A 20,640-nucleotide genomic window follows, 5' to 3' on the forward strand; every position below is an offset into this window, starting at 1 on the left:
AATCTGCGTATTTAACAGCACTTAAAAAGTAATAATGAGCATTAATTAGAATTTACACGCATAGCTCGCTAAGCAGATTCTGTAATGAGCTGCACCTAAATTCTAACGTGCCTAGTTCAAAAGGGGCATTCCAAAATTTATGTACGGCGTTATAGAATATGGCCCAGTGCACATAAATCTACGTGCCAGGATTTACGACATGTTTTTGTTGATGTTAATGGATCCGCGTAGTTTAAGTTCTGGGGTATCAACTGAACGTATTCTATATACCATGCCTAAATCTAGGTGTCACTTATAGACTACACTTAGGCAGAAATATTTACCATCCTGATTTTTTTTCAGGTGCCATATGTAGAATCTGACCCTGCATGGCTCTCTTCTGGCTCTGCCCCAACTCAACCCCTAGACTATCCCAGTACTACCTAGATAGTTCCATGGCAGTCGGGGATATTCAGTGGTCTATCTGGGTAAGTGCCACTGAATGTCCCAGATGGCTCGCTGACAATGAGTTAACTGGGCAGGAGCTTCTTCTACCCAGTTAACTCACTTTTAATAACAGACCTTGAAGACTGAAAGCCCTACAGGAACAGAAAAGTACCTAGTGTACCTGAAACTCTCACATTGAACAGCTGCTACTACTAAATCAAAAATTCTTTCCCTTGTGAGGGAGATCATACTGTTGTCATAGTACAGCGACAGCTATCAGTCATTCAGAATGTACTGTGTGCTGAAAGGAGCAGTATTCGTGACAGGCTGTAGATTGCTGGGGGATGCAGAAAGGGATCTAATGAGAGAAAATGATGTTGCTAACTAAGCTTAAACCCTCACGGTAAGCAGCAGAAAAATGCTGCATAACGAAAAAAGATTGGTAAATTGAGGCAAAATAAGTGTAACCTGAGTTATAAAATTCTTCAGAACAGTACATATGAAGTCATGAGTTCTGTATAATTTTTATGCTCTAATAGACAGGCACCTACAGTTATTCTTTTCATATTTATTTGTTACATTTGTATCCCACATTTTCTTACCTATTTGTAGGTTCAATGTGGCTTACATAGTACCGGAGAGGCGTTTGCTGACTCCGGTGTGAACAAATATAAAGTGATGTTGTTGTAAGATCAAGTTCATGTGGCACAGCCACATTAGGGCATCATATGACGGGAGAGTTGTGTTATGTCCATTACGTACTTTTGTTGTGTTGTAGAGATCAGGCGTTTATGTTGGATCGGTAGGGTATGCCTTTTTAAACAGGTTAGTTTTAGTGTTTTCCGGAAGTTTAGGTGGTCATACGTAGTTTTCAAGGCTTTTGGTAATGTGTTCCACAGTTGTGTACTTATGTAGGAAATCTGGATGCGTAAGTTGATTTGTATTTGAGTCCTTTGCAACTTGGGTAGTGCAGATTTAGGTACATTCGTGTTGATTCGGATGTGTTTCTAGTTGGTAGGTCGATCAAGTCTGTCATATATCCTGGGGCTTCACCGTAGATGATTTTGTGAACCAGAGTGCAGATTTTGAAAGCAATGTGTTCTTTGATCGGGAGCCAGTGTAGTTTTTCACGGAGGAGTTTTGCACTTTGAAATCGCGTTTTTCCGAAGATAAGCCTAGCTGCCGTGTTGAGCGGTCTGAAGTTTCTTTAAGGTTTATTCTTTATATCCCGCATAAATTCCATTGCAGTAGTCTACATGGCTTAGTACCATTGATTGTACCAGGTTGTGAAATGTTTCCCTCGGGAAGAATTGCGTCACACGTTTGAGCTTCCACATGGAGTGGAACATTTTCTTTGTTGTGTATATCACTTGGCTGTCTAGTGTTAAGTTGCGGTCCATTGTAACGCTGAGGATTTTCAGGCTGTCTGAGATAGGGAGGGTGTCTGGGGTGTTGATTGTGGGGTTGTCCGCGTTGTGTTGGGATGAGAGGATGAGACAGTGTGTTTTTTTTCGTTGGTGATGTCTGTCAGGTTAGATTTGAAAGGGATGTATATTGTGACATCGCCTGCATAGATTTATTTATTTGTATCCCACATTTTCCCACCAAGGGTTAAAGCCTTGATTGGATAATGACTTGGCTAGTGGGGTCATCATTAGGTTGAAGAGGATCGGTGATAGCAGTGATCCTTGTGGTACTCCACAGTCTGCTTTCCACGGTGATGATGTGTATGAGTTTGATTTTACTTGATATGTTCTTGTGGTTATGATACCCTTGATCCAGCTAAGTATGTTTCCACCGATCCCGAACTTATCTAGTAATCTTATTAATATATTATGGTTTACCATTTTTTTGTTATTTTTTGTTACATTTGTACCCCGCGCTTTCCCACTCATGGCAGGCTCAATGCGGCTTACATGGGGCAATGGAGGGTTAAGTGACTTGCCCAGAGTCACAAGGAGCTGCCTGTGCCTGAAGTGGGAATCGAACTCAGTTCCTCAGTTCCCCAGGACCAAAGTCCACCACCCTAACCACTAGGCCACTCCTCCACTCTAGACATGTCGAATTGGAGGAGGAGGATGTTTTTGCCTATTACATTGTGTACCATTGTGTATCCTCTCCCTATGCTTGGAATAAACTTCCTGAGCCCATACGCCAAGCCCCCTCCCTGCCCATCTTCAAATCCTTGCTCAAAGCCCACCTCTTCAATGTCGCTTTCGGCACCTAACCATTTTACCTCTATTCAGGAAATTTAGACTGCCCCAATTTGATTTACCGCACATTTTGTCTATTAGATTGTAAGCTCCTTTGAGCAGGGACTGTCCTTCTTTGTTAAACTGTACAGCGCTGCGTAACCCTAGTAGCACTTTAGAAGTGTTAAGTAGTAGCAGTAGTAGTGTAACATGGAAAATAAAAATGACAATATAAAACACATGTATCTTATCCACCATGATAGATGTTACTGTGTCAATTTGTGATTCTGTGGGAAATGGTAACTAAAGTACAGGATCCAAAATGTTCAGCGTGACCAATTATTTCATGTCATGGGACCACTTAAAAGGATGGGGTTTGGACTGTTTGTATTACAGCCTTTGACTGTGTTAATATTGAGTATATGTTGCAGAGATTTGATTGGTTTTGTTTCATGTTTGACTGGGAGGTCAATGCAAGTGGGGATTGGAGATATGGAGGCATATTGTTAAAGCACTACATAGTGTCCTATGGAACTTAGATTTACAAAGTGCTTTGAAAATGAGCCCAGTGGCCTCCCAGGTGTATCCTGTAGTTATGGGGGTATGACAAGGGTCAGCTTTATCTGCTCCTGTTTAATATTTACATGGCCCCACTGTGGAAGATCTTTTGAGGGTTGAGGTGACCTATACTTATGCTGATAGTTTCTTTTTATTTCCCAGTAAAATAGTGAATATGCTAAGTTGATTCAGTTGTGTTTTGATACAGTTAGTGGCTGGATGAGAGAGATTTGGCTGTTGCTGAATGTGGATAAAACAGAACTTATGTTGGTCGGCATAAAACTAGATCCTAAGTTACCTGATGACTACTACTACTACTACTACTATTTAACATTTCTAAAGCGCTACTAGGGTTACGCAGCGCTGTACAATTTAACATAGAAGGATAGTCCCTGCTCGAAGAGCTTACAATCTAAAGGACAAATGTACAGTCAGTCAAATAGGGGTCATCAAATTGGTACAGTCAAGATTTCCTGAAAGGTATAAAGGTTAGGTGCTGAAAGCAACATTGAAGAGGTGGGCTTTGAGTAAGGATTTGAAGATGGGTAGGGAGGGGGCTTGGCGTAAGGGCTCAGGAAGTTTATTCCAAGCATAGGGTGAGGCGAGGCAGAATGGGCAGAGCCTGGAGTTGGCGGTGGTGGAGAAGGGTACTGAGAAGAGGGATTTGTCCTGTGAGCGGAGGTTTCGGGCAGGAACGTAAGGGGAGATGAGGGTAGAGAGGTAATGAGGGGCTGCAGACTGAGTGCATTTGTAGGTAAGAAGGAGAAGCTTGAACTGTATGCGGTATCTGATCGGAAGCCAGTGAAGTGACCTGAGGAGAGGGGTGATATGAGTATATCGGTTCAGGCGGAATATAAGATGTGCAGCAGAGTTCTGAACGGATTGAAGGGGGATAGATGGTTAAGTGGAAGGCCAGTGAGGAGTAGGTTGCAGTAGTCAAGGCGAGAGGTAATAAGAGCGTGGAAGAGAGTTCGGGTGGTGTGCTCAGAGAGGAAAGGGCGAATTTTATCTGGTGTAATGTTACCTGTGAAGAGCTTAAGTGTTGTACTAGATGCCAGTTTTTGTATGCAAGAACAAATAGGACAGGTGATAACATTCATCTTTCTGCCAGCTTCATTTGTTGAGCAAGTTGAAACCGATGTCGGTATATGATTTTAGGACTGTAGTTCAGTGCTTGGTGACAAATAAGTGGATTATTGTAATTCTTTGTACCGAGGGGTCTCAGTTTCACATTGTAGGGCCCTGCAAGTTATACAAATTGTAGCAGTACAGATCTCTGAGGCATTAAAATATATGCATGTGATGCCTATACTGAAGCAATTGCTTTGGTTGCTGGTGACTAAGAAGATCCAGTATGAAGTGTTCATACTTATCCATCAAGCTGTTTGAGACAACGCCTTGGTATTTTGGGCAGACCTTGAAAGTGCATCAACTGACAAGCTCATTGCTGTCTGCAGATATGAAATCTCTAGAGGTGGTTCCTTTGGGGATGATAAGAGATGCTGACACAAGGGCCGTTGCTTCTTCAATTGCAGGGCCACACTTGTGGACTCATTGACCTGGATATCTTTGTTTTTTGAAGGATTTAGGGCAGTTTAAGAAACCTTTTAAAAACCCATTTGTTCTTCTGGCATATATTGGGGGTTGAAGCAAAGTATTGACACAGTAACATGAAATATTTTTAGCATTCTCCTTTTATTTGTTTGTGTTTTGATATTTTTTGATCTCTATTTTTTTGTATGTTTTATTGTACTTTGCTTAGCCTTTTAGGTGGAATATCAATTATATAAAATTAATTAAAACCTAATTTTTTTTTCTAGTGACTGTAGTCACTTTTCCCAGAGATGGTCACATTTAATTAACTGACCCAGCAAATGATGGTGATACCATAAAAGACCATAAAAGACAAATTGTTCCCATTATCAATACTGATCTGTCAAGTCACATTTTAATATATGTAGATAAATCTTATCCCAGTTGTGCTGTGACCAGTTTTCTCATCAGATTTGTACTATATACTATCAGTTGAGAAGCTAGTGTTTGTTTGTTTTTTGAGGCTGCTTTGGATACTTCCACGATTGGGCCTATACAAGATGCTCATTTCAATCCTTTCTGACTTGAATTTTTGAAAACGCATAAACTTAAAGTTTAATGTACTGGTTAGCTTCCAACAGAATCACATTTTGCCTTTTTTGGATTTAGGTGCTATGTATGTGATAATGAAGTCCCGTACAGCAGTTCAAATCGATTAGGTCAGCTTGTGGACTATATTAAGAAACAAGTCCTTGTGGAAACTTCCACAACAGGTGAGTAATGCATTGCAGTGCACACTGTTCCAGGTTATTGTTGATGTTCTTCAGTTTGCATCTCTGTGAAGCTGACTTGTTTTTGCATTGCCATGACCCCTGAGGAAGGCTCTTCACTGAAACACAGCCCGGGTAGGGTCTTGGAGTCAGTACTTTGGAAAATAAACTTTTTTTTAATGCTTTTATTGCTTGTTTGCCTTGGTCATTTAGAACTTGCCTCATTCTCATCCTTGATGGTGCTGATTAATTTCTTAGGAGCAACATCTAATGATTTACTTGTTTGTGTTAAGTTTCAAGGATCTGGTTTGTGACTTGGCTCAAGTACAGAACTTTCTTGGTAACGGGAAGATTTTGGAATGAATGCTGCTGGTCACTGATGTAGGGGGGGGGGGTGCCTTTAGGGATTGGGGATAGCTTAAATCCCCATTAAGGAGCAATCTGAAGCATAACTATTTCCTGAAATACTTTTGTCTTTTTTTCCACTCAACATCTGTTTCCCTATTTCTTCTTGGTTTTTCCCTGTTTTGTTTCCTTCTCTTAATCATTCTTCCTTTTTATGTTTGGTATCTGAGTTGGAATTTCTTAATCAAGAAATTGTTTTCATAATTTAATAAGCATAAAGTTTAAAAAAAATTCTAGTTTCTACTCAATTCTGACTTAAGAGAAAAGAGTAAGCTTTCTAAAAACTTTAGCAGTCTTACATTGTGTATTACATTGGAGCACTAGTTTTTCTCTAAGTGTATGAAACTCTTAGAAGCTATATTCAAAGGTTTTATTCTGTTGTATCATAGTTTCAACAGGGCAGGAAAGCAAAGATTTTGAAAATAAGAAACTGGAAAAAGACTGCAAAAATGAGCAGGAAAAGGAAAAATATGGGACGGCCAAAGCAGAAAAGGAGGCATCGCTTCCACCATGCAGCAGTAAAATGATGGTGAAGGGACTCAGTAACCTGGGGAACACCTGCTTCTTTAATGCTGTTTTGCAGGTAATTGCATGACCATTACTGAATTGCAAACTTGGCTATTCAGCAATTTTCACAGAATAAAACGTATAAGGTTGTTGTTGTTTTTTTTTTTTTGTAAATTACCCAAAATTTATGGAAAAAAGTCACTAGTCCAGTATCAATAGAAAATGCAAGGTACCCTTAACAAGAGAGGAAATCCTTGGGAGTTGAAAATGTGTCCACAATTTTCACAAAGGCCATTCTAGTAAGTGGCTAGTAATTATAGTAATACATGCTTGTGTGGGAAGGAAGTCATTTGACAGGTTTAAGTTTGCGCATGCAGAAATAAAGGTTCCATGAAAGTATGGCATCAGCTAGGCATTGTTTTATTCCTACCTACGTGGTCTTGACAATGCTTCCATTAACACACTATTGCTGGTGCAGTTTTTGCTCCATCCTTGAGACACACTAAACTTACTGATGTTCTGCCACATAAACCTTGCATCTTAAAGTACCCCATGAGAAACTGAGACCATCTAGCTCATTTTGGGGTCCTTTTATAAGGTGTGCTAAATGCTAAGATGCTCATTATATTCCTATAGGTGTCTTATTCAGCATACTCTAAATCCGTTAGTAAGCTTTAGAAAAAGGACCCCTTTGTGTGCTAGTAAACTAGAGTACAGAAGCTCACAAGGCTGCTATGCCAAGAGTAGCTGAAGAAATGGAGATGCTAATCAGTGCTAACAATCTTAATAACTTCATTAGATTTTTGTATTACATAAGTTCTTTTTAAACTACTTCAGTTCACATAACACATATTATTGCTGCTATATAACATTGTAAGTTACTGTGGCATATAAATGTTTTATATAAAAGCTGCCAGTGTTTGTTTTTAACCTTGAGATTGTTGAGCCATATAATGAACAGAAAAGTTGCCTGGAAATGGAAAGCCTGTGACTGATGTTTTACACTGTGTTATCAATCCATTCTAATTAGAGGAAAGTCATTTAGGTTCCCAGGAAGCATTAAGTTCAGAAGTGTGCCTCCCCATAATTGGTGCAACTTTCATTTTGCCAATATAGGTGTGAGATCCATGGGTAGCTACTCTTCCCTCTGCTTCCTCCATATTTCTGGAACTGATTTTCAAAAGTTGTCTGTATTTGTCATAAAATGATAAATCTAGATTTTGAAAAATTAAAGACAATCACACCCACCCCCTCTGCCTCAGGAATGCCTAAGTTTTTAGCTAAAATATAATGTGGAAGCCAATGGATGCTTTTAGCGAACTGAGGAACCTTTTTTACTAAGCTGTGGTAAAAAGGGCCCTGTGTTAGCGGCAGGGGCCCTTTTACCACAGAGGATAAAAAGGAATGGCCATAAGGTAAGATTGAACTTACTGCGTGGCCATGCAGAGGGTGTGGAGCACTTACTGCCACCCATTGAAGTGGTGATAAGAGCTCCCACACTAACCCAGCAGTAATCAGGCAACGTGTGGCGCTGCCTGATTACCGCTGGGTAACCCTCTGCAGAAATATTTTTCAAATACTGGAGCTGGAAATGCGCACTAGGGGTGGAACTGCTGCCGTCGCCCACATTGGGCAGGTGGTAGTTCAGATTGCTGAGCGGTAGGGCCATGTTTGGCTTATTGCCACTTAATAAAAGGGCCCCTGAATGATGGACCTGGGTAGATTAGGTTGTTTGAAAGCTACCGTTTTCTGTGGAAAATAAAGCAGGCTTGTCCAAAGCAAACTTTGGAAAACACACCTGTTTGTGTAAACATTTCAGGAAGTGTGGATGTTCTGTGGATGAAAAGCTTGTAAAAAGATTTTTCTGTTAGGGTTTTTTAATGTATGTTGTAATCTGCCTAGGTTATATGTAGACTATACATTTTTAAAATATCTTGTGCTCAAAGGTTATCCTTGAATAAGGTATATAATAAAGCAAGTGCAAATTCAGACGTCCCAAATGAGATGCCTGCTGCATTGGCATGTTATGGAGTTTATTGCAATTTGAAACACCTGAGAGTAGATTCTGTAAGTGATGCCCAAATTTAAGTGCTGAGAAAAAAATGAGTGTTCCATATCATCAAGCTGATCAATCCATAGACTGGTGGGTTGTGTCCATCTACCAGCAGGTGGAGATAGAGAGCAAACTTTTGCCTCCCTATATGTGGTCATGTGCTGCCGGAAACTCCTCAGTATGTTCTCTATCTCAGCAGGTGGTGGTCACACACAGCAGCAGCTCTGGCTAGGCCTCCAAGCCTAATCCTTAGGTTTTGTTGAGGCCTGGGGTTGAGGGCTCTTTTGAGCAAGTGCAAACCTGGTGGTGCCAGGTCCCTCCTTTTCTCCCCCCTCCCGCTGGCTCCGTTAAAAAAAAAAAAAAAAATTTTAAACGTCCTTAAAGGCGTTTATTTCGACGTTTATTTAAACGTTCATTGCAGCTACTCACTGGGACACCAGTTCGTTACAGCTCGGAGCGGCAAGCAGGTAATTTTACCTTTTTATAGCGGGCAGGGGGTTCCCCGATTCTTCTCCTCGTGGCATATGGCGTCGCAGGGCGAGGGCGCAAAGGGTCGCTCCCCGGATCGCTGGAGCGCTTCTAGAGGGGATGCGGGGGTTTTACAGCCTGATTCGCCCTTGATGGGTGACAGTTTAGTGACCGATGAATGTCCCGGTCCTTCCTCTGGCGTGGCGGTTTTTCCCGCCATAAACGCCCATCCCCCGCTCCTCGCCTCCGCCATCTTGGCCGGCCACGCGGCTCGGACGGCTTCTTCGTGGGCTGCCCTTGAGGTTGGAGACATTAATGCCATGAACGCCCTTAATTTGGGCGACGGCACAAAAGCGGCTAAAGTTAAGCGCCGTTCTTCCCGCGCGGCTCCTTCGCGGAGTGTCGCGCCGGACGCCATTTTGGATGCGCAGCATGTCTCTCCCCCGCTCTTGCGAGCGCCGGTTGAGGGTGCGTCTAGGGCTGTTGCCCAGGCTGCGGAAGTGCACAGTCTGGGGGGTTTCTCCCCCGAGTTTGTTTTGCTGCTGCATCAGGCTTTCCTCATGCAAAACGCTGCCCCTGCTCCCTCTTCTGGTAAAGAGGTTGAGGTTCCCGGAGGTAAACGCCCTCGGGTTGATTCCCAGGCCTTGGAGGACTTTGTCTCCTCCGATGTAGATGAGGGCAGCGTGTCTGAGGTCTCCCAACGGTCCTTTGCGAATTCCTTGGAGGAGATAGATCCCCGCTCGGATGGAGCGGATGACCCCTCTGCAGCGCGGCTTTTTAGCCCAGAGGATTTGCCCAACCTGTTGTTACAGGCCATGGACACTTTGAAGATTTCCTCTCCGGAGGACGTCTCTCCCTCAGCCCCTGTTGGCTCTGCCATTATGCTGGGGACGAAGCGCCCGCCTAGAACCTTCCACGTGCATGATGCCATGCACACCTTAATTTCGGTTCAATGGGATGTCCCGGAAGCGAGCCTTAAAGTGGCTAGGGCTATGTCCCGCCTCTATCCTTTGGCTGTGAGTGAACGTGAGGCCTTTCTGTGGCCTACCGTGGATTCTTTAATCACTGCGGTGACTAAGAAAACGGCTTTGCCGGTGGAAGGTGGCACGGCCCTAAAGGACGCCCAAGACAGAAGATTGGAGGCGGCCTTAAGGTCGTCCTTTGAGGCGACTGCTTTAAGTTTGCAGGCCTCAGTTTGCGGTTCCTATGTGGCCAGGGCGTGCCTCACTATGGTACAGCGGGCTTCCCCCTCGGATCATTCCTGGAGGGCTGATTGGCCGGCCCTGGAATCGGGCTTAGCCTATTTGGCAGACTTGCTGTATGATGTCTTGAGAGCCTCAGCTAAAGGCATAGCTCAGACAGTCTCTGCGCGGCGGTGGCTTTGGCTGAAACATTGGTCTGCTGACCACGCCTCTAAATCCCGCCTGGCTCTATCGACCGTTCACTTGTCTATTAGATTGTAAGCTCTTTGAGCAGGGACTGTCTCTCTTTGTTAAATTGTACAGCGCTGCGTAACCCTAGTAGCGCTCTAGAAATGTTAAGTAGTAGTAGTAGTAAAGGCAAGCTGCTCTTTGGGGTCGAGCTGACAAAATCGTGACCGATCTCGGCACGTCTAAGGGCAAGAAATTACCAGAGGTCAGGGCTCGGGCTAGTACTCGTCCCGGTACCTTCAGAGGACGGTTGCAGGAAGCCCGTCGGTACCGCCCGGGCAAGTCGGGCTCCTCTGCCCCTTCTTCCTTCAAGAGGAATTTCTCCCCCAAGCAGCATTCCTTTCGCAGAGACCGCCGTCCCGGAGGTGCTCCCTCCGGTCCTCCCCCAGGGTCTCGTACCCAATGACGGGGCCTTGGTCCACGCCCCAGTGCAGATTGGAGGACGGCTGTCCTCGTTTCTGGGCGAGTGGACCACAATAACTTCAGACACGTGGGTGCTGGAAGTCATCAGAGACGGCTACAAGCTAGAGTTCTGCCGACCCTTAAAAGACGGGTTCGTACTCTCTCCCTGCAAGTCTCCGGTCAAAGCTGTGGCAGTGCAGCAGACCTTGGACAATCTGATCCGCCTGGGCGCGGTCGTTCCGGTGCCAGAAAGTCAGCTTGGCAAGGGACGTTACTCCATTTACTTTGTGGTACCAAAGAAAGGAGGTTCTGTCCGGCCTATCCTCGACCTCAAGGGGTCAATCGGGCCTTGAAAGTGCAGCACTTTCGCATGGAGACTCTCCGCTCTGTTATAGCGGCAGTGAAGGCAGGAGAGTTCCTGGCATCCTTGGACATCAAGGAAGCGTACCTGCATATTCCCATCTGGCCTCCTCATCAACGCTTTCTGCGTTTTGCAGTCCTGGGACGACACTTCCAGTTCAGAGCCCTCCCATTCGGGTTGGCTACTGCTCCGCGGACCTTTTCCAAAGTAATGGTGGTCATCGCGGCCTTCCTATGAAAGGAAGGGGTACAAGTCCATCCTTATCTGGACGACTGGTTGATCCGAGCCCCCTCTTATGCAGAGTGCGGCAAAGCTGTGAACCGGGTGGTTGCTCTTTTGAGCTCCCTGGGATGGATCATCAACTGGGAGAAGAGCCAGCTGCGCCCGACTCAGTCCCTGGAGTACCTGGGAGGTCGATTCGACACCCAAGTGGGCAGAGTGTTCCTGCCAGACAATCGGATTGTCAAACTTCAGGCTCAAGTGGACCAGTTCCTAGTAGCCTCTCCTCCTCGGGCTTGGGACTATGTGCAGCTGTTGGGCTCTATGACGGCCACGATGGAAGTAGTGCCCTGGGCCAGGGCTCATATGAGACCACTTCAACAATCTTTGCTGCGGCGCTGGACTCCGATGTCGGAGGATTATGCTGTGCGCCTTCCCTTGGACCCAGCAGTGCGCAAGGCGCTGAGCTGGTGGATACAGACAGACAAGTTGTCTGCGGGAATGCCTCTGGTGACCCCAGAGTGGATTGTCGTCACGACGGACGCCTCTTTGTCGGGCTGGGGAGCCCACTGCTTGGGAAGGACAGCGCAGGGGCTCTGGTCTCCTGCAGAGGCAAAGTGGTCTATCAACCTCCTGGAACTCAGAGCCATTCGGTTGGCGCCTTTGGAGTTCATCCCGGTACTGGTGTTGAAGCCTGTACGGGTCCTGTCAGACAATGCCACGGCTGTGGCCTATGTCAACCGCCAGGGAGGTACCAAGAGCGCCCCTCTAGCCAAGGAGGCTATGAATCTTTGCCAGTGGGCGGAAACGAACCTGGAGCAGCTTTCAGCGGCCCACATTGCCGGAGTCATGAATGTCAAGGCGGACTTTCTCAGTCGCCATACCTTGGAGCCCGGAGAGTGGCAACTATCTGCTCAGGCGTTCTTGGACATCACGAAGCGCTGGGGCCAGCCGAGCCTAGATCTGATGGCGTCATCGGCCAATTGCCAAGTGCCGCGCTTTTTCAGCAGAGGACGGGACCCTCGATCCATGGGAGTAGATGCTCTTCTCCAACAGTGGCCGACACAAGAGCTCCTCTATGTGTTCCCGCCCTGGCCCATGTTGGGCAGGGTGCTAGACCGGGTGGCAAAGCATCCCGGCAGGGTAATCCTGGTGGGTCCGGATTGGCCCAGACGTCCCTGGTATGCGGACTTGATCAGGCTCTCAGTCGACGATCCTATGCGGCTGTCAGTGGAGCAGGGCCTGTTACATCAGGGTCCTGTGGTGATGGAGGATCCCTCCCCCTTTGGTCTTACGGCCTGGCTATTGAGCGGCAGCGTCTGAGGAAGAAGAGCTTCTCAGACAAGGTCATCGCCACTATGCTAAGAGCGAGGAAGCGCTCTACTTCTACTGCTTACGCCAGGGTTTGGCGTATCTTTGCAGCGTGGTGTGAAGCAGGCTCACTTTCTCCCTTCACTGCTCCAATTTCTTCAGTGTTGGCGTTCCTGCAAGAAGGTCTGGAGAAAGGCCTGTCGCTCAGTTCCCTTAAAGTCCAGGTAGCGGCTCTGGCTTGCTTCAGGGGCCGCCTGAAGGGTGCTTCCCTGGCTTCGCAGCCAGATGTGGTGCGCTTTCTCAAGGGAGTTAATCACCTGCGCCCTCCTCTGCACTCAGTGGTACCTGCGTGGAATCTCAACCTGGTGCTAAGAGCATTGCAGAAGCCGCCTTTTGAACCCTTGTCAAGGGCATCTCTGAAAGACCTGACGTGGAAAGCAGTCTTTTTGGTGGCTATCACTTCAGCCAGAAGAGTTTCCGAGCTCCAGGCGCTCTCGTGTCGAGAGCCTTTTCTGCAGTTCACTGAGGCAGGAGTGACTATTCGCACAGTGCCTTCCTTTCTGCCCAAGATTGTTTCTCGCTTCCATGTGAATCAGCAGCTCTGTCTCCCTTCCTTTCGTAGGGAGGACTTCCCAGAGGAGTACTCTGCTCTTAAATATCTGGATGTGAGGCGAGTCATCATCAGATACTTGGAAGTGACCAATGATTTTCGGAAATCGGATCATCTGTTTGTCCTGTTTGCAGGTCCTCGTAAGGGTCTGCAGGCTGCTAAGCCTACAGTGGCAAGATGGGTCAAGGAAGCCATTGCAGCGGCTTATGTGGCCGCAAGGAAGGTGCCGCCTATCCAGCTGAAGGCTCACTCCACGAGAGCTCAGGCGGCCTCGATGGCAGAGGCCGGATCCGTCTCCTTGGAAGAGATATGCAAGGCGGCAACTTGGGCTTCGGCTCATACATTCTCCAAGCATTACCGTTTGACGGTGGCTGCACGGGCGGAGGCCCGGTTTGGAGCTTCAGTGTTGAGGTCAGGGATTTCAATGTCCCGCCCTGGGTGAGTACTGCTTCGGTACATCCCACCAGTCTATGGATTGATCAGCTTGATGATATGGAAGGTAAAATTATGTATAATCATACCTGATAATTTTCTTTCCATTAATCATAGCTGATCAATCCATAGCCCCTCCCAGATATCTGTACTGTTTTTATTCTGGTTGCATTTCAGGTTCAAGTTTAGTCTTCAGTTACTTCAGAAAGACTTCGTGTTCAAGTTTTTTCACTTGGATTCTTCAAGAGTTGAGACGAGTTTGTGTTACAGTGAGCTGCTGCATTCCTCTCCCCCCCGTTTTACGGGGCTGGATTGAGACATAAATTCTGCCGGCACTCCCTCCCGCTTCGTGCGGCTGTAGGGCAGCTTTGTACCCCTCCCGCTTCGGCGGTGTTAGGGTCAGTCAGCTCCTCCCGCGGTTGCGGTTGCAGGATAAGCCAGATCCCCCCGCATCGGCGGGTGTGGTGTCCCTCCCCCGCTCCGCGGGGATGAGCTGGACGGATTCCCCTCCCCCACTTGTGTGGGGATGAGCTGGGTTAATTCCCCTCCCCCGTTTCGGCGGTGGTGAGCTGGGCAGAGTGTCCCTTCGTGGGTGTAATTCTCTGTGCTGAGTCCTGCGGATGGAGCTTTGATATCGACATACTGAGGAGTTTCCGGCAGCACATGACCACATATAGGGAGGCAAAAGTTTGCTCTCTATCTCCACCTGCTGGTAGATGGACACAACCCACCAGTCTATGGATTGATCAGCTATGATTAATGGAAAGAAAATTATCAGGTATGATTATACATAATTTTACCTTAAGTGCTATTCTATAAACAGCGCCCTGGGTTTGGACACTGTTTCTAGAATAGTACTTGCACCAGGATCTGCACCCAGTTGTGGGCAGCAAATTTACACCAACTGAAACCTGGTGTATATCCTCGCACCTAAATTAGGTATGGATCTACCATATTCAATAACACTGCGCACAAATTCTAGACTGAAAATTTACATATTTTTATAGAATCCCAACTAGATAAGATGCGTGCATAAATTGTAATTGTTTCCAATTAGTGCCAGCAATACCCAATTATTGGTACTAATTGGTTTGTTACTCAAATTGGGTGTGTGCCCAATTGCATGCACAATTTTTAGTGCCAAATATAGAATCTAGGAGAGTTTTGCACAGTTGTCTTTCTGATATTTTGATTCTTTGAGGAACATCTTTGAGAATTCTGGTAACATTAAAGTAAGACTCCGAGAGATTATTGTGGTAATTCTATAAGTGGGCCCCTACTTTTAAGCACATCAGTGTGACACAGTGAACACCTATTCTATAACGGCATCTGTGCACCCAAATTCCTTTTATAAGTTACTAGTGTAATCTGGCATAGTGTACCATAGACTTGATGTAACAGTTGCTTAAATGCAGCAGGAGCATGCATAAATGTATAGAATATGCACTACTGAGAGGCACGCCCATGTGGATGCCCCCCCCCCCCCCCCCATTTGCATTTGCACACTTATAGTTCTTAGGGTACTTGTGTGGAAGCACTAAACTTCACATGTAAATGCACGAAAAGGGGCATGTAACCTCAGGTGCCTTGTTATAGAATTACCCTTCATGTAGATTGTGTTTTAAGAATACAGATGCAAACACACAACTAAAAGTAACATGTTGCTATGCCTTGTTTCAGTGCCTTCTCTATATGCATCTTGAATTTTCTTTTTTTTTTTCCCTCCGGTTTCCAAATAAGAACTTGTACCAGACATCAATTCTGAGAGAACTTTTAAAGGAAGTTAAAATGACTGGAACGACAGTCCAGCTGGAACCTCTGTATCTATGCCTTACTGTATGTAACAACTGTTTTACAGCATAACACTGTTTTTATTTAATTTTGTAATTTTACTTCACTGTATGTCACCAAGAGCATTTCTTCATTGGTATCCAAGTCAAATTTAATAAGTAATTTAAACACCTTTTATTTAATGCCTTATCTGTTAATGTGGAATGGGGTAGAGAATGGACAGGGACTACACCTTAATAGTTATACAGAGCAGAGGTAGTTGCTGAGCCTTAACTGGCAGCCTCCCTCATGAGTTAGGCGGAGAAAGCCCTTCTTGGCTTGTCAGTAGTTCACATCTCTGGGTCCTTGAATGTGGAGGCAGACTTTTTTTTTTTTAATTGATCTTTATTACAACCACACAAAACAACAAAACACACCAAGCAGCAATACAACATGGTGATTTTCAATTTTCACATCTCCCTCCACTCCCTTCCCCAACTAAATAATACAAACCAAACAGGTCAAACTGCTCATGTTGGTTCTTCCTGGTGAACTGAACTCAGTCATGGAAAACATAAACACTGTCACCCCCCTCCCTCCAAATCAAGAGTTCAACAGATAACTATGAGCGCGATGTGGCAAACGATCCCAGGGACCAGATCTGTTGAAAGATTTTTCCACGCCCTAGGAGACCTCCATCCAACATAGGCAGACTTTGAACTGGCACTCCTTGGACCCAGAAGAATGAACTATCCAGCCACGGTTTTCAGCTGACAGTGGACCAATGGGGTTTTCCCCTTCTGGACTTGATGGCAATGAAAAGGAATGCCAAGGTGCCGAAGTTCCAGCTGTTGGAAATAGCCAGGCTTGATGGAGATTGATGCCCTACTGCAGCCCTGGTCTTCCTGTATGTCTTCCTTCCTTCCTTGGCCCATGGTAGACCATATGTTGAAAAGGATCGCATTGCACCAAAGTCGGATATTTCTTGTAGCCATGGAGGTCATGGTATATGTTCCTGATTCAACTGCTTGACGGGTTCTCTCCATCTTCCGCTGGTACACAGCTTACTGAAGCAAGGTCCAGTGCTCATAGAGGATCCGTGCCCCCTTTGGTCTTACAGTTTGGCCATTGAAAAGGCTTGGATGAGGTGAAAAGGTTATTCTGATTTTGGTCATTGCTGTCTTACTTGAGGCTCAGAAACGTTCTACATCCATAGCGTATGTGAGGAAATGGAGGACATTCGAGGACTGGTGTTCTGAGCCCAGACTTTCTTCCTTCTCTACTCAGATCATGCACATCCTAGCATATCTCCAGGCAGGCCTTCAGAAAGGATTGGCATTGAGTTCTCTAAAAATACAGGTTATGGTTTTGGCCTGTTTCAACTGGAACCACTGCAGTAGGCCATGTTTTGATGTGTTATTTTTCTCTAGAATATCTGATCCATTTTCAAACTCCTGTCTTTCATAATCTTTCCTCCCTGCACTCATAGGTGTCACTTTGGGGGTGCAATGCACCCTCCCTCCCCCCCCCCCCCCCCCCCTCCAAAATAAAAATCTTCATTGCACCCACTTTGCACTCCCAGTGAAAGCCCCAAGTCCCTGGAACTACCCAAATGGTTCAAGTAGGTCTGGGGACTCGGGGCTTTCCCCAATTTGTGGAGGGGGCTATGGTGTTGGGCAGCAGCAATCCCCCAGATTGCTGGTTCCAATGCTGGCACCGCGGTTCTATAGTTCAACATTTTTATTGATGACAACACATGTCCAACATTATACATTTACATATTCAGCTAAACATGTACATCTTTAAAACTGAATGATACAATCTGTTATCTATCTTTTCATATTTTCTCCCCGCCCCACCCCTCTAGTCCATATCTTCAATATTGTATTGGGAATACTACATGTCCAGATATCTACTGGTATAAGGAACTCTGCTCCAATCGTAACATGCACTCCTTTGCAAACAAATGGCTGTCATCAAACTTTTACCTTACACCTATTCCCCTCCATTGTTATGCAATAATAAGTTTTAACGGCACCTCCCATGTAGCATGACTCCCCACCTAGTATAATTCCCAAGTTCAGACTTTATTACCAGTTATATATGATTCCCCTTCCCCCCCCCCACCCATTTACATTGCCTTCAACCAAGGGAGTTCCCTCCTCCCCTCCCCTCCTCACCCCTCCCTCTCCCCCTTCCTCTCGCTCCACTTAAGACTCCTCCTCTTTGGATGGTGTTACTTTCTTCTTGTTATCTCCTCATATCCACCATCCTATCAAAATGACTTCCACATTCCCCTATCTAAAAATCCCAATGGCACCGCGGTTCTAATTGATGGACGTAAAGCTACTGCGAGAGGTCGCAGCTGTAATTTTAATTCTTGGAGCCGGCACGGGCAGCAGCGACTAGGGATTGCTGCTGCCCAAGGGAGAGGTGCTACATGATGGGAAGGGAGAGGGGGGAAAGGCTGCACTTGGTTAGGAGGGAAGGGAAAGGGGGAAAGCTAGATAGATTTGAGAAGGCAGAAAATTTGAAGAAAGCTAAATGTGAAAGATCAGTACCAAACGGACATAAGACAGGACGTGAAGAAGAAAAGAGGTGAGAAAAGAAATAAAATGAAAAGGAGGCCCTGGAAACAGAGTTTAGAGCACAGACAGAGAAAAACAGAACCAGAGATTGGGAACAAGATTATTAGAAAAATAAAGTCACCAGACAACAAAGTTAAGAAAAATGATTTTATTTTCAATTTAGTGATTGATTTATGTCGGTATTGAGAGTTGACATCTGTCTGCTTTATTTTGCACTGTATAGGAGGACATGCATTTTTTTCTATTTCTCTGGTGTTGCATGACATGCAGAGACTGGTATCTCTGCTTTCAGTTTTTGTCTCCATTTCAGTTTTTATCCGCATGTTGTTGTTGTTTTTTTTTTTTTTTGTGGTTCCCTATTTTGTATCAGGTGAGTCATGTTCTGTATCTACAACCAAGGTGAAGGATTCTGCTGGCATGTGGTATCTGTGTAGGAATCTGCAACAGTTCATCTTGTCCCAGTTTCCCAGTAGCAGGTTATTTTGGTGACTCTAGGGCCTGTCTTCATAGGTGAGTTAGGGCTATTTTGATGTAGTAAGTTTTCTGTATAGGTTTTGAGTGCCTTTTTTTGCAGGGTGAGTGTCTGGCCTGTTTGAAAAATAAAAATGCTCAGGATTAGTGAGGTCTCCATTTCTATGGTTTTCGGGATATCCACAATGAAGATGCATGAGAGAAATTTTCATACAATGGCTTCTTGGTATACAGACTTATCTCGTGCATCTTCTTTGTAGATATCCCAGAAACCCGGCTGGCTGGGTGTGCCCCAAGGACTAGATTGAGAAGCACTGCGGCAGAGTCACGATACAAACCAAAAACCCATGTACTTTAAACAAATTATCTGGCAGTGGAAGGAGTGTGTGCTGTTCTTGAGTTGATTGTCATAATTTTAATATTTTTTGTATGGCCAGTTATAAAGTGGTAGCTTCATTGTTGGGGGAATATGAGTTTGTAATATAGAACTAGAGCTTCAAGGTTTATATTGAGATTCTGACCAATCCTGTAGAGAATCCAAAGTTCACGCCCACATAGAAGAATTTTGTTGAATGATGCTGTCAGTTATGTAATGATGGTTTTACTGGGTAGTTTAAACAGGCTGGAGCGGGAAGGGTTTATTTTATGTATAGAGGATTGTTAATTTAAAAGTGAAGGGAGTTATGTATAGAAGTGTCGCTTTGACTTGCACCCTTGTTGCCACACCAAGTATTTGTCTAGGGATGCCACTGCCTGCATCTCGCCAAATTTGATCCTGTTCTATTAAATATTTATTTTGCCCTCAAATAAACACAATCCTACCCACTTAAGTATGATTTCTTCCCAACATCTCTTGAATTGAAAACAGTAAAACATTTTGCAAGATTAGACTATTCTCTCTACTGCTGTTTACTCCTTTGCTAGTCTCTGAGCAACAAAGTATTAAGTATGGCATTGCACTGAGTAGGAAAGTAATCAGTTTTACTCACGGGGAATTTTGTGTGAAAATGTTAAATTCTATGCACAAAATTGTAAAATTCTGCGTGTGTGTGTAATTGTGCAGAATTTTCATCACAGTGTCTTGACTCCTCCCCAGCTTAGCTTGAATCCCTGCGCCTCCACAAATTCAGCCACTAGTTTTATCTTCCCTCTTCCTGATTGGTACTCCAACTCTTACTCTCCCTCTGCTGTCCTACGTTTCCTTTCTTGTCCTACTCTCAAAAAAAATCTCACAACTCTTCAACCCCAGCTTTCTCTTGCTCTGTTTCCATATTCTCTCCAAACCTCAGTTCATGCTCTTATCTTTATGTCCTCCCTTCTCTCCCCCTCCCTCTGCCAGATATATATCAGTCATTTCTCTATCAGCCTCACCCCCAGCCACAGCACATATCTTTAGCTTGCCACCTCCTCTCCATGCTGATGAACACAAAAGGAGGAGGAGAGCAGTTGCACCTCGGTTTACATCATGTCTTCCACTGACACCTGGTGTTTGACACTTCAGTTTGAACAGGCCTATGGTGTCGTGCACAGTTCAAATCAGCAGTCAGAGCCTGGGCACAGGGCCGTGCTAACCCACTCAGCAGGGTAAGCATGGCAGGGGGGCGCCTGCCTTTCAGGGGCGCCGCCGCCGGCCGAGTCAATTAAAAAATATAAATTTAAACCTTACCTCTCTCGCGTAGTTGCGTTGGCGCCTATATGCGCATGCACCGCTGCTGGCTCTGGTTGCTGCCTTCCCGTGCGCAGCGCTGCCTCGTTCCATTGGTGACTGTTAGCACCACCCCCCAACTCTTCAACGCTTGCGCCTGCAGCCTCGCAGGCAGTCCAACTCTGGAGGACTTTGGGGGGGGGGCATAGGCGCCCCGTATAAGAGGCTTGGGGAGGCTAGCCCGCCACTGCCCCGCCCCCCCGCCGCCCTCCGTACCTTTAAATATTATATTTTTGCTGAAGTCGCGGGCAGCACCGGCATTGAAGGCATCAGCAGGCTCATCGCGCTTCCAGCAGCCTTCCCTCGCAAGTCGGATGATGGCTCCGCCCTCATAGAAACAGGAAATACGTCAGAAGAGGGCGGAGCCATCATCCGACTTGCGAGGGAAGGCTGCTGGAAGCGCGATGAGCCTGCTGATGTCTTCAATGC

At 45.6% G+C, this 20,640-nt stretch overlaps 1 protein-coding gene across 6 annotated transcripts in view; it reads left to right on the forward strand.

Moving 5' to 3' along the window:
* Nucleotides 1-20,640, forward strand: part of USP16 (ubiquitin specific peptidase 16) — a 70,169-nt gene that overhangs the window by 7,938 nt on the left and 41,591 nt on the right. For 4 of the 6 annotated variants that reach the window (XM_030204281.1, XM_030204283.1, XM_030204282.1 and 1 more), the window contains exons 5-7: nucleotides 5,379-5,482; nucleotides 6,274-6,467; nucleotides 15,418-15,513. In XM_030204281.1, coding sequence (XP_030060141.1) covers nucleotides 5,379-5,482; nucleotides 6,274-6,467; nucleotides 15,418-15,513 — 394 coding nt within the window. The remainder of the gene's footprint in view (nucleotides 1-5,378; nucleotides 5,483-6,273; nucleotides 6,468-15,417; nucleotides 15,514-20,640) is intronic. The other 2 variants (XM_030204284.1, XM_030204285.1) reach the window with 1 other exon arrangement.

The sequence above is a fragment of the Microcaecilia unicolor genome, chromosome 5 (assembly GCF_901765095.1).
Source record: "Microcaecilia unicolor chromosome 5, aMicUni1.1, whole genome shotgun sequence".
Taxonomy (NCBI): domain Eukaryota; kingdom Metazoa; phylum Chordata; class Amphibia; order Gymnophiona; family Siphonopidae; genus Microcaecilia; species Microcaecilia unicolor.